This window comes from Maniola jurtina, chromosome 7, assembly GCF_905333055.1.
Source record: "Maniola jurtina chromosome 7, ilManJurt1.1, whole genome shotgun sequence".
NCBI classification, from domain to species: Eukaryota; Metazoa; Arthropoda; class Insecta; order Lepidoptera; family Nymphalidae; genus Maniola; species Maniola jurtina.
In genome coordinates, this window is record NC_060035.1 from 12,400,278 (window position 1) to 12,414,685 (window position 14,408).

The following is a 14,408-nucleotide window of genomic DNA, read 5'->3' on the forward strand; positions in this document are numbered from 1 at the left end:
GGCTAACCCCAAAAAAACTATAATCATAACCCTTCCTTTCGGCTTTGCCGTAGTCGGGTAAAAAATTCAAAATATTTTTATTCAATTAAACTTTTACATCTACTTTTGAATCGTCAAAAGCATCTACCACTGTTTCAGAATACCTTTCCTACCGAGAAGAACCAGCAAGAAACTCGGAGGTTGCTCTTTTCAAAGATTTGATTTGAGATTTTTATATTCCCACTTTTTTGCCAATGGTCACAGGGGGAGATCACTTTAGGAATAAGGTCACCTTTAATTGTATGTGCTTTTATAACATATTATTTGTACATAACTCTTCCTTTTTACGTAATAAAGATATTTAAATAAAAAAATAAAATAGATTACTTTTTGGGGTTGGCCGCTTCTTAGCAATGGGACGGCAACGCGAAGATATGACACTTTCCTATAGCATTTCAATACAAATTGGAACGCACTTCCGGTTTAGAGCGTTTTGTAACTGCGCATAATATTAGTCGAGCATTACTTTTATTTTAAACGCTATAATAAAACCTAATCAGAGGCATGCTTTTATGGAACCATTTTGCCAGCATTTTCAGCGGTAAACAGCTACTGATTGCTTGCGCAAAATTGGCCAGTGCCCTTTTATAGAGTAGGTTAAGAGGAGTTTATTCGTAAACAAACTTAGTTTGGTTCCCATTTTAATATCAACCAATAAAACTCATTTAAATTTTGTACATTATAGACGTTCTATGAATAAGTATATGTCTGTGGTTTTCCAGATTTTTGCAAAAATATGTAGGTAGTTTTAAAGTTACACGGCCTAATTTGCATATAAATCTTTGAGCCCATGTAACTTTGAAACTACACATTTTTACGGAAATCTGGGAAATTCCAGATACATGTATTTGTTTCTTGAACGTATTTGCTCATCCAGTTTGATTAATTAATATTCAAATGCGAACTAAAAAACTTTTATATGGAGAGCGCATATAGGAAATTTCTCTTATCTGTGATTTTTAGGAACTATCCATCTTTCCGACCCCTAGGCAATTGCGTCTGTTGTATTTATATCTACAATGAAAGTATCTTCATCTGTTTGTCTATTTGACGACTGCAAGCAAATGCGTCGAGTTAAATATAAACGAACTAGTTCAACACCGTCACAGAAATAAAACTTAACTTTAGTTTAAATGGAGCACCACGTTTGGGTTAGTAAAGTTTATTTATATCCTCCGACCCCTGTGGTTCAGCAGTAAGAATACTCATGTCCTTTAACAGAAGATTATAAGTTTGATTGCCAGTTAACTCAATTAAAAAAAATATAAATTGGCTCACACTTTATTTTTTTTAAAGTACCTACCTAATACCTATGTACCTATTCGATGACCAAATAATTCTTACTTTATTGGCAAGCATAATAATATTTTTATAAGGATTCAAACCTGTAAACTCTTGGTAAGAATCCAGGCTTTCAGTCCACAAAAAGGCTCTCAAGTTGATTTTTTCCAAGAAATTGAAAGTTTATTTATGTTCCGAACATAAAACAAACGATGATGGTTTAAAAATTATTAACTGCGTCACACCCACATCCGAAACTTATTACCAAGTTTACGAAGTTCCAACATGTAGGTGCTTACTTGCATATAAAATCTTTTTTATTTTAAATACCTGACGAAAACTATATATGTATAATATTTATCCAGACAGTCATAATAAATTTATTATGAATCCACGCAAAAAATTACAGAATCCTAATATAAAACCGCGAAAAAACTTTGCTCCTAGTAAACAAAGGCTACTAACTCATCATAAGTCATATCATAAAATTCTTGTTTGATAGTAGGTACTAATTTAGTGCGTTGTATGTATGTACCGACATGGGAACCGCTGTTGACAACAGACGCGTATGTTTTCATGATAATAATTTCCATAACATGAATTCTCAAGATCACAACAATAACAATAATTTCAACACACTCACCTGAACTCCTTTCTCGTCTGTCTCATTCATATTCTTGTTCAATACAGCTCAGAAAATACAATAACAATTTAGAATACGGGTACAAATGTAGAATACAGTATAGAACACAATGTTAATATCGCAAATGGGTGAAATTCCCGGCGCGAGCGGCCGTCGTGCGGTCCTGGAGTGCAATGGGAAGCAAAGATGGTTAGGTATATACCTATAGGAGTGAGATGTTTTGTACCATCGGCATCGAAAGTTCCAGGGCGTTTTGGGGGATACATTTCATTCAAGGGACGCAAGTAACAACCCCATAGGAAATATTGATCCTTGTAACCGAGCTCGAACCGTAGCCCGAGCGAAGCGGTTTTGTTCCTGGTACTTTCAGCTTCTGACGGAAATTCAAGTGTTCGAACTTTCAACTTTATCTCGTAGATTTTTTGCTGAATATACGAATAAGAATGCGAAAAGTTTTCCCTTTGTTGAAATGGAGAATGTTTGTTAAAATAACTTTTAAGTGTCCATAATGTTTTGAAAGGTTTGCGACTTTTGTTAGCTTTTTATTTGGAAACTTTATATACAACAACTTTTAAATTTCAGTATGCCGTCTTTGGGTCGTTTATTTATTAACCCCCGACCCAAAAAGAGGGATGTTGTAAGTTTGACGTGTGTATCTGTGTATTTGTCTGTGGCATCGTAGCTCCTAAACTAATGAACCGATTTTAATTTAGTTTTTTGTTTTAAAGGTGGCTTGATCGAGAGTGTTCTTAGCTATAATCCCAGAAAATCGGTTCAGCCGCTTTCAGCCGTTTGAAAGTTGTCAGCTCTTTTCTAGTTACTGTAACCTTCACTTGTCGGGGGGTGTTATAAATTTTTAATTTACACTTGTTTGTCGTGAAATTGAAACAAGGGTGAATACAAATTCTTCGATAGAAAAAAAATTCGAAAATCACTCCAAATGAATAGAAACGTTATTTGATCTCCTTATCGAAACAGCATGTCTGATTTTGAACAACTTTAATTGGAGAGAACATTATACTATCTAGTATTTGGTATCTAGCATCTTAAGTAACCTAAATCAAATGACAATACTATGCAAATAGGTATGTCTGTAACGCACACTATTGGTATTCTAGTTTCTATCCATCTGAATGACGACAACCTCAGCTCCCTAATACTTCTATATTTCTTTAAATTTCTGTGACTTAAACACTTAGGAATGGGGTAAGTTTGGTAGAATACTAATTCTGCATCTTTGGGTAGTAAAGCATTTAGACCTCTCTTTTTTGGGTTAGTTTAAGAGATTGTGGTAACAGCATTAGCCACAATATAGGCACAGCTTTACGAAGTATATCGTAAAACTCTCATAATATAGGTAGGTACGAGTAGTTTTCGTACGCTCCGCTGACGTATTATACGCGACCGACATCGGCGTAGGCGGAATTGAAATGGAGTGTGTTTACTTCATAATATAGGACAATTTGTGCCACTTATGGAATTTCACGGCTCAGAACGCTACCATCGCGCCGGTTCGGAAAGAAAATTCTACTGAGAAGAGCCGGCGTGAAACTTAATAGTTCTCCCTAGGTTTTCACAAACATAATCTTAAGGTCACACAATCTTTAACCTACTGGATGTGCCATCCTTTTCCGCAGTGAGCATTATGAGTGGGATAGTAATAATAACTGTAATAGACCGATAATCATTTTAGTTTAGACTTTAGAAATTGTCTAAAAATGACCAAAGTAACCGAATATGACAGGTCTAATCTATTTTTATCCCTTTTGTAATGCTCCCTGATGAAAAGATCACTAGATTTAGCGATCAATTTAGTTTACAACATAAAGTCTTATGTTAAAACAATATTTTTAAGACTTCTTCACACAATTGTACTAAAACCTATACTATCGGCTAGGTAGGCTGGATCTATTAGTGGTCACTTTTATAAGTACCTACCTGCCGTGTACTTTTGCAAGTACCTAGTCAGAGCTATTGTTCTTCAAGAAACACTGAGACGTAGTTTCTCTTCTACACTATAGGTACAGTTTTTTTTTACAGACTAGCGCTTGGCTGCAATCAGACCTTCTAGCAAGTGATGATGCAGCCTAAGATGGAGCGCGCTTGCCTAGAAGTTGTTTATTCACTCTTGACTTGAAGGTACCCATACTAAAAGTGGAAGGGAAAACTGATGCTGGAAGGGCGTTCCATACCCTAGCGGTTCGGATTAGAAACGAGGAAGCAAATCGCTAAGTGTGTCCTAGGAATTTCTACTACCTACATACGGATGTAGGCCTTGACGATGCCTTGCAGTACTACCTAACTATATCTAAATAGTATTTAAATAATTTCATTCTTTATAGTCGTATTCCTCATTGTTAAAGGTGGTGACCCCTTTCCATTAATCGCATTATGGTAGGAGTTCTCTTGGGATAATAATGCGGTGGGTTAAAACTTCCCAGATGCTTTCGTAGATAACGCAATTTCGACGATTAGGGACGCAACACTCAGACGCACGAGGAGGTTACCTGACTGCATCAAGCCAACGGGGTTCCACATAATCACAAAAAAAAAATGCTAAAAAAATATCTGATCATTATTCAGAGCTGAAGTATTCCAAGATCGTTAAAGAACCATGAAGAAGGTATTATACTTAGAAGATAGATTGTGTAGAATGAAGTCGTTAATGGAAACTCAGAGATGCACCATCGGCCGATCGTCTTAATTCAATTTGGACGCGTGGGTACTGTATCGACACTTTGTAATTAGTTTTCCTCGCTTCCTAGTCGACTTTGTGTGTCCTAGTGTGCTTTTTAAGTAATTGAATGTCACTTACTTTAAATAACAGTGAAGGAAAACATCGTGGGGAACCCTGCACGCTTGGAAGTTCTCCATAATGTACTTAAAGATATGTGAAGTTTGCTAATATGCATTAGGCTAGCGTGGCAGACTATGGCCTATATCACCCTAACCCTTCTCGTTCTGAGAGATGATCCGCGCTCCAGTATGATGAGATGATGAAAATCTGTACCTAATATTTTTCTTCTTTAGTAAATTAATGAAATGGTACGCCAATATAAACGAAGCAATAACATACTGTTGTTAATACATCCCTTCATCTTAGACCCGACTCCAGTCTCGAGGAAAACGGGCAATTAGCGATGACCTACTTGCTATAGGTACCTACCACACAATACATTATACCTACTTATTAGGCATGAAAATTGTCTATTGCCTACAATAGAAACCATTGGCTCGGAATTTGGGAATCCAAAGATTAGAATACAAAATTCAATATTTTGTATTTTAGTTTCCTTTTGACTTTCTTTTTTAATCCCCGACCCAAAAAGAGAGGTGTTATAACTTTGACGTGTGTATCTATGTATCTGTCTGTGGCAGCGTAGCTCCTAAACTAATGAACTGATTTTAATTTAGTTTTTTTTTGTTTCAAAGGTGGCTTGACCGAGAGTATTCTTAGTTATAATCCAAGAAAATCGGTTCAGCCGTTTGAAAGTTATCAGCTCTTTTCTAGTTACTGTAACCGTCACTTGTCGGGGGTGTTATAAATTTTTAATTTACACTTGTTTTTTCTGAGCAGTTTGTATGATAAAATACCTGGGTCACCCAATTGTGAAATCATGTGCCTACACTTAATTGTGGGAAAAAAAATCTTATTACCCTAGCGTAATCTTACATTATTTTACTTACAATCGTTGTTAGGGAAAAAATATTATTTATTATAGAACAACGGATAACGCCATCTAGTTTTGTACAAAGAAAGTCTATTTAAATTTATGAACCATTGAACAACGGAAAAGAAAAACGCCGGCGTTATAAGTTCATAATTTTCACGCTTTGGCGCCACTTGCCACTCAACGGGGCATGGAAATACCCGAGAACAGATTTGTCATTTGGTTGTACGGGTATCGATAGCATCCTCACCCCGAGTAACACTGGCTATAATTTCTTTGAACAAGATAAAGTTGAAAACTAAAACTCGACTGCGATCATCTTAATAAACGCTGAAATAATGTAGTAAAACTGCTTTTTGTCGCTTGGTATATTTTAATGTTGTAGTGCACTTATATTAATCATAAACTCAAATTTTTTTCCTCTTTTATTTGACATCCCACTCGATACAATAGCAAAAAAAATTTTGGAGACCCCCACTTTTTTTGATGTAACATCCGTTAGCTGAATTTTTTCGTATAAAATGTAGCCTATGTCACCCGGACTTTTATGACGAATCAATTGACACCTCATTCATCAAAATCGGCCCAGTAGTTTAGGTGCTACGGTGAAACACACAGAATCTGGATACAAACATTCATACATTCATACATACATATATACATACATAGACTGCTAAAATCATAACCCTCCTTTTGGCTTTGCTGCAGTCGGGTAAAAAATCAATATGGTGGTCGTATGGCGCTATTTTCAAATGTGACGATACCCCATATACATCTAAACATGAACCCTGAAAAATTACCCTCCTTTTTTTGGGTAGTCGTGTAAAAATAACAATGAATCCCCAATAGCTGTCGAAATTGCGCGTGCGTTTATTTATTAGCCATTATTTAGACGTCCGCGGCTCGGAAAGAATACAGCGCCTAGTATTTATAGCTCATAAAATTACGGAATTTACGATACTACCAGCATGCGCCGCAAAAATGCCCGCAAATGTCCGGCGGATCTGCACCTGCACTCTGATATTCTGGAATCATCATCCTTTTATCAACCGAAAGATGTCCACGGCTGGACGTAGGTCTCTTTTGGGGACTTTCACTCGCCACGGTCTTACGCCGCTTGAATCCTGCGGCTACCATCGCTTTCCGGTACGTCGTCACTCCAGTACTTTGGGACCCCAACCCAACGTCTATCGTATTTTGGAACCGTGTGCCCTGCTCATCAGTTTCGCAACGCGCGCCGTTTAGCTACGAGACGAGAATGTCGCTTACCTACTCTGGTTGTCTTAAGGATCTCCTCATTCCTGATTTGATCACGTAGAAAAACTCCAAGCTAGTAAGTAATAAACTAATATTAGTTATTAGTATAAAAAATTGGTATGTAGGTAGGCACAATCATTCATATAGGTACGTATTAATCTGCTAGGTATTCAACCTACTCTTTCACGTCGCAGAACTTACAGATTTCCGCAATGAAAGTCCGCAATTTTACATGACTTGTTCATAAAGCACAGCATTTTAATTTGCTAATAATTTTAAAGAGGGCTCTCTCCGTCACTCGTTTCATACAATCGTAGTTCCAATTTCATTTGAATATTAAGCAACCAAAGTCCATGAAATTTTGCAGACATATTCTAGAAACTAATATCTGTGTCTGTGGTGTTTTAGATTTTTCTAAAAATATGTAGTTTTAAAATTACAGGGGCTCAAAGATTTGTATGAAAATTTTTAAGACCGCGTAACTTTGAAATTGAATATTTTAACAGAAATCTGGAAAACCACAGACATAGATATTAGTTTCTAGAATATGTCTGCAAAATTTCATGGACTTTGGTTGCTCAATATTCAAATGAAATTGGAACTACGATTGTATGAAACGAGTGACGGAGAGAGCTCTCTTAACAGCTGTGCGAAGAATAAAAGTCAAATGTAAATAAGAGATGGGAGTAAAGTTTACGTTTCGGTGCAGATACAAAATAACGTCATATTCTCCAGTTAATTTACTTTTAGATGATTTTGAATTGCATCATTATTTTATATTTGCATAAAAACCATTGATAGTACGCTTTTCAAGATACAAACACCATTTAAGAAAATCATATTAATTAGTCTCACAGTAGATTCCACCAATCAGACTATCTAAATACATAAACAAGTCATATTTTTTTAAACACGACTTTCTGCGTAAAAAAGTAAAAATCACATTTGAAAATGGCATCATACAGCCGTCATATTGATTCTTTCAAAAAATGTATCACCAGGTGTCACTCGGGATGATGTAAGGATTCTAACAATACCCCACATATAAAATCTTCATTTAGAAGTTATGGTGGAGTAAATAATCTCACATACATACATACATTAGATGAACCCTGAAAACTTCACACTTCTTTTTTTGGGCAGTCGTGTCGCACTGAAATTTTACACAAAGGATCCGTTTATAATGTAAACAAAGAATAAGGCCAAATTCTTCGGAATTCCCACGGGATAGAAAGTAAAAGGTAATCATATTTTCGTTGAGCGTAGCGCGGGTGATCGCTAGTTATAAACAATTCCGAATCTTATCTCCACATACACTTTTTGAAGCCCGTAAGCTCATCTTGTAATCAATTACATATATTTATACATAGATATGTATATTTATCCTATTACAATTTATAACCTACAAGCTAGAATATTTGAAAAGAGAAACTGCCGAGTTTCTGGCTGGTTTTTCTCAGTAAGAATGGTATTCCAAACCAGTGGTTTATTCTTTTGATGATTCAACAGCACTGGTAAAAGTTTTTGAATAAAAATCTATTCAATTAGCTTTTCTTGCCAGTTGAGCTACTTTGAGGCTACAAGCTGTAACTGTATATCTTTGGTGTTCTAAGTATATCTTTGGCGTTTTATATCAACGATATAAACACATTTTGTGTACATCAAAGACACGCCCACAACGTAGATTCTATTTAAAGATCTCCACAAGGAGTTTATTGCTACAAATTGATGTTATTTTTAGTTTGATTCCATCAAGGTGGGATTACATTCAACTTTTTTAAACTAAAATGTGTTTGCAGACTTTCAAGCTAGTTAGTACAAGTAGATTAGATGCATTATGTTTGTTCAACCAGCAAACTAGCAAAAATTTATATTATTTAATATGTATTAAAAATTGGAAAGTATTGCGGACGCGGTTAAAACCTTGCCGTTTCAACAGTTTTTTATATGTAAGTATTCAAAAATTATTTTGAAATTCCCTTGAGTTTTTCTCTAATTTGAAAATCACAACATCTCATAGAGGACTCATCTCCGCTTTAGAATTATTGAGACATATTTCAAAATTTTAAGATTCCACCTTTGGGACACAAAAAAAAAGTTGAAACAGAGACTTATTGACATAGAAAATAACAAGAACATTAAATAATTTTTCTACTCTCGCTTGTATTTTTCTTAGACATAGTGCTCTTAGCTTAAGGTGTATTGAAGATCATCATCATGAGCCACCCATTGCCGGCTCACTACAAGTGAGTACACACACTCACTACTACGCTGGCCAAGTGCGGATTCACACGCCTTTAAGAACATTATGGAGAACTCTCCGGTGCTTGCGATGTTTTCCTTCACCGTTAAAGCGAGTGATATTTTTTTTAAACGCACATAGCTTCGGAAAGTTAGAGGTACTCCCGATCTCCCGAACAGGAGGCGAACTCATTTCAGATAATATACCTACCTTTATAATTATACCTACTGTATGTTTAGAGGATGCCCGCAATTTCGTCCGCGTGGATTTAGATTTTTGTAGATCCCGTGGGTAAGTATTGTTTGATTTTCCGGGATAAAAAGTTGCCTATTTCCATTACAGGGACGTAAGCTACTTCGGTACCTTTCATACAAATCAGTTAAATGGATGGGTCTTTAGGAATCCCGCGGGAACTCTTTGATTTTCCAGCATAAAAAGTTAACCCTGTACCAAATTTCGTCACAATCGGTGACACTGTTGGGCCGTGAAAACGTAGCAGACAGACAGACGGACAGACAGACACACTTTCGCATTTATAATATTAGTATGGATGTGCGTCTTGTAGGTACAGTCAGCAACAAAGCTAGGTTTGCAAACTGTCTATAGTCGCTTGTACTGGCGCATGCAAACCTAGCTTTATGCTGACTGTACCACGTAAGGTGGGTAGTGGTGCCTACTAGTGGTGTCAAAAAATAATTTATCTATAATACATATTCAATATAAAAAAATATTCAGGATATTAGATTTTCAATAAACCCCATATTTAATACAAAATATAGTAATTTTTAAAGCAATACATTTTCTATTAGAATTGCTTTTAAATTTCACGAGGCGTTTGCCAAAGACAGACCTACGATCTACGTCACACGATATCAATATGGTTGCGAATATCATACTCATTCGCGATAAAATATGTTCTATCGCTACGCGTTAGTTTTTTATTCGTTTAGAATATTGCCCCTCGGTAGTTTTACTTATCAAATAGATTCTTTCGATTTTGCTATTCAATCAGGACAGTAGATTTATTTATTTGTGAACTTGGTTGTGGGTAATACTGAATGTAAATAATATCATATTTCGTTGTCGGAGTTGATATTATCACAGGTTAGGTTAGTTACTTCATATATTTCGCGCGTTTGTTATTACGTTATGTAAGGTTATTTTTAAAAATTGATTTGAGTTGTCAAAAATAATATAAAATTATTAATTTATCTAATGCAGGTAGTTTGATAAAATCGATATTTGGCTCATTCGATGGCATACAATCTGTTGCTAGGAGGCCAACAAGATTGAACTTGCATAAATACGGGTGTTTCGAAGGTTTTAGTTCAGTCTCCTTCTGAGATTCGGAGCGATATCGCATATTTTCGGTATTTGGATTGTGAACTGAATAATTAGATGTTGTGATAGCAATCACGCTCTAATTAAATTATTTATTTTGGCATTAGTTTGTTTAGATTAAAACTCTCGGATAACCTTACACATTAAACTTGTGTTTTTTTGTGTTGGTTTTGGAGAGGACATTCCAATAATTCGATAAAAATATTTAAATAATACCTGCTTTTCTGAGTGACGCCAATAGTTAGGTTGGTATGTTAGGTTAGGTACGTAAATTGTATTGGTCTTTTAGGAAATGTGTGTGTTTGTGTGGTCTCATGATGGAACTGGGAGGTAGCCATAGGAACCGAGTGTCTGTTATAGCTCCGGCGTGCTTGGAGCTTGGGTTGTTGGATTTTTGTATTAGTTTTAGCCGTGATGAAGGCTAAAATAAAAGCTCGTTATTAAAACGATTTTTAAATAGGTAACTGGGTAAACTTATCTACTTTTTGTACCTTCTTGACATTTCTTTATCATTCCAATTGTTTTTAATTTTACATAAATAGGTAGGTAGATATAGATAGGTACCTAGGTATTTAGAGTAAAATTATTACCATATACTATACGTCTTTCGGGATTTCTTTATTGTCATGCTTTTTAAATTCAAATTCAAATTCAAAATGTTTTTATTCAATTAGACTTTTACAAGTTCTTTCGAATCGTCAAAAGCATCTGCCACTGGTTCGGAATGCCTTTCCTACCGAGAAGAACCAGCAAGAAACTCGGCGGTTGCTCTTTTCAAAGATTTGATATACAATATTATGCCATGTATAAAAGCAATTGAAGTCCTGCGCATTGCTGGAGCGAATCGAAGTTCAAATCCACGCTTTTTTATCATTTACATAATCTTCGATAGTATAATATGCTTTTCTCAAGAGCATATTTTTAATAGATTTTTTGAACCTGTGTAAAGGCAAGTCCAAAATTGACTGAGGAATTTTGTTATAGAAGATTATACCCATTCCCACAAATGACTTTTGGACCTTCCTGAGACGGAGCGTAGGAGTCGCAAGCCTGTTACGGTGTCTAGTCAGCCTGTTGTGTAGATCGCCAACCTTCTTGTAACTAAGAATATTTTGTCTTACAAAAATTATGTTGTTGTAAATATATTGAGAGGCTACGGTAAGGATACCTATTTCCTTAAATTTTTCTCGAAGTGAATCGCGTGGTTTTAAGTTATAAATTGCTCGTATTGCCCTTTTTTGTAATACAAAAATTCTCCCAAAAATTTTAGGGTTCCGTATCTGAACCTGAAGGGTGCTAACAAGGAATACAGAATCTTTTATTTATTTTTGTGAAGCTTGTAGGTACTTATTGAAGTAAAGATTTACAAGTGCCTTTGAAATTTGTATATATGTTGTATATGTTGTGTATTTGTATATGTGTTGTGTATATGTTGTTTGTTTGCTGTGTTGTTTTTGTTTGTATTTGTAATTTGTTGTTTTGTTGTGTTTGTGTGTTAGGTACATACTATTTTTATTACTTGAGTGTTATTGAAATAGAGACCCGTGCTCAGTAGTGCGCCGGCGTTGAGTTCTCACTTCTTTTTGATGATTCTTATAAAAAAATTAATGAAAAGAAATAATTTAAGTATAAAAATACAAAATAAAAAAATAAATTATTATTTGTTTTTTTAAAGTGATATAATATATTTCTACAGAACCTCCTCCGACACCTCCTAGACGTCGCTTTTAAGGTGGTAATCTGTATAATGGTTCGCTAGGGGTGAAAGCAACAGAAAAACAGGTGCAAGCGATTCTCGACCTTATTGACGGTAACGAGAAAGTTGTTATTTTGTCATATTCTTGCTCAGTATTATTCATAGAGTGCTAATATGTGGTTTTCTGAAATATGTCAATAAGGTTGAAAATCGTTTGCATGCAAGTTTCTGCTTGCGGCTTTTTTTTTTGATATTAATATATTTTAACGTAAAAAATATTCAATATTTTTCTGTAACAAACATTAATATTATGATATAGGAATCTAACCATATTTGACACCTCTAGTGCCTACTACCTACACAGGATTGAGCTCAATGTAGCCCCAATTTTAGCAAACTCGCATCATAATACCAATTGAGCTACGAGACAGGACTTTGTCTATTTATAACTTCCCTAATAGACATCAAAATAACGCGGCCTTGCTCGTCGTGTTTATTTTTTCGCACCTATTTGAAATAAGTTTTTTTAAACGTGATGATTGAGTGGTACATGATTTCTTTGTGAGAGCTTCGGGTTGAAAGAGACCGTGACAAGAATATTTTAAAATATTTACATACGCCGACCTCTATACATTTATTTCAATGACAAGTGTAAATTAAAAATTTATAACACCCCCGACAAGTGAAGGCTGCAGTAACTAGAAAAGGGCTGATAACTTTCAAACGGCTGCACCGATTTTCTTGGATTATAGTTAAAAACACTCTCGATCAAGCCATCTTTCAAACAAAATAAACTAAATTAAAATCGGCTCATTAGTCTAGGAGCTACGATTCCACAGACAAATACACACGTCAAACACACCTCTTTTTGGGTCGTGGGTTAAAAATCGGGGCCGACACGGCTCTCCAAGGCATTAGAGAAGTATTTAGAACTTAATTAGGTATTACAGTCGGTATCTAGCCTAGTATTTACTGAGTGCCAACACTACAGCTCTATTATTGCCAAATAATATCTACCTATACTCTAGCTGGCAGACTGTTGTAAACAATCAACATGTCTTTGCAATCAATACAAAAATTGATTTTTAACCCCCGACCCAAAAAGAGGGGTGTTATAAGTTTAAAGTGTGTATCTGTGTATCTGTGTGTCTGTGTATCTGTATATCTGTGTATCTGTCTGTGGTACCGTAGCACCTAAACTAATGAACCGATTTTAATTTAGTTTTTTTTGTTTGAAAGGTGGCTTGATCGAGAGTGTTCTTAGCTATAATCCAAGATAATCGGTTCAGCCGTTAGAAAGTTATCAGCTCTTTTCTAGTTATTGTAACCTTCACTTGTCGGGGGTGTTATAAATTTTTAATTTACACTTATCCATAATAAAATTAATATATTAATACCTACAATATTAATTTTATTATAGAACACATATTTTTAGTGCGCGCAAAACAATGCAAGTCATACTAATGCAGCTGTGTTGCGTGCACGCGTCTATGAGTTGCATTCATGTTACGCACCAAAGAAGTCCCACCTTTAGTTAATTACGAGATAATCGTGTGCAAACGGACAAACACTTTCAAATCGCGCAAGTTGCCAAATTATTCCAAACACTCAAACTGGCAGGTGACGACTGTAAACAATCGACGGCGACGTAGGAAAGTAACTAGACGGTCAACTGCGAGTCGTACTCGCATATGATGGGTTCCGTATCATCGTACTAGAAATAACACTTTTTAATTTTCTTGTGATGTAACCACAAAGTCACGGTTTGCAGATTTTTCCCTTTACTTTTGCGCAAGACAATATAATATTATGTAATACCTGCCTTTTATGATTTTAGTTCAACGAGAAGTACCCTATTAGGTTTGAATTCCCTTGAAACGAGGTGATCCTATAAGAGTTCATCCTCCTTTATCTTTATTTAAGTTTCCGTACCTCAAAAGGAAAAATGGAACCTTTATGGGATCACTTTGTTATCTGTCTGTCTGTCTGTCCGTCAATCGGTCTGTCGTGTCTCTCAAAAAAATCTTTAGGGTACTGGGTACTTCCCGTTGACCTTGAATCATGAAATTTGGCAGGTAGGTCTTCTAGCAAAAGTAAAGGAAAAATTCCGAAAACCATGAATTTGTGGTTACATCAAAAAAAAAATGTGTTCATGAACAAATAATAATTATTATTTTCAAAGTTAAAATAATATCTACTAATAATCATATTCCTAGGATATTACGGCTTTTTTGTGGT

General features: G+C 35.4%; 1 protein-coding gene across 7 annotated transcripts in view; it reads right to left on the reverse strand.

The window, feature by feature from the left end:
* LOC123866653 (uncharacterized protein ZK1073.1) overlaps positions 1 to 14,408 on the reverse strand; it is a 57,406-nt gene that overhangs the window by 25,421 nt on the left and 17,577 nt on the right. Inside the window, exon 1 of one of the 7 annotated variants that reach the window (XM_045908339.1) lies at positions 1,964 to 2,152. The exons of the other annotated variants lie outside the window; for them this stretch is intronic. Coding sequence (XP_045764295.1) covers positions 1,964 to 1,993 — 30 coding nt within the window. The 5' untranslated portion in view covers positions 1,994 to 2,152. Of the gene's footprint in view, positions 1 to 1,963; positions 2,153 to 14,408 lie in introns of those variants that run through there. 7 annotated transcript variants of the gene reach the window in all.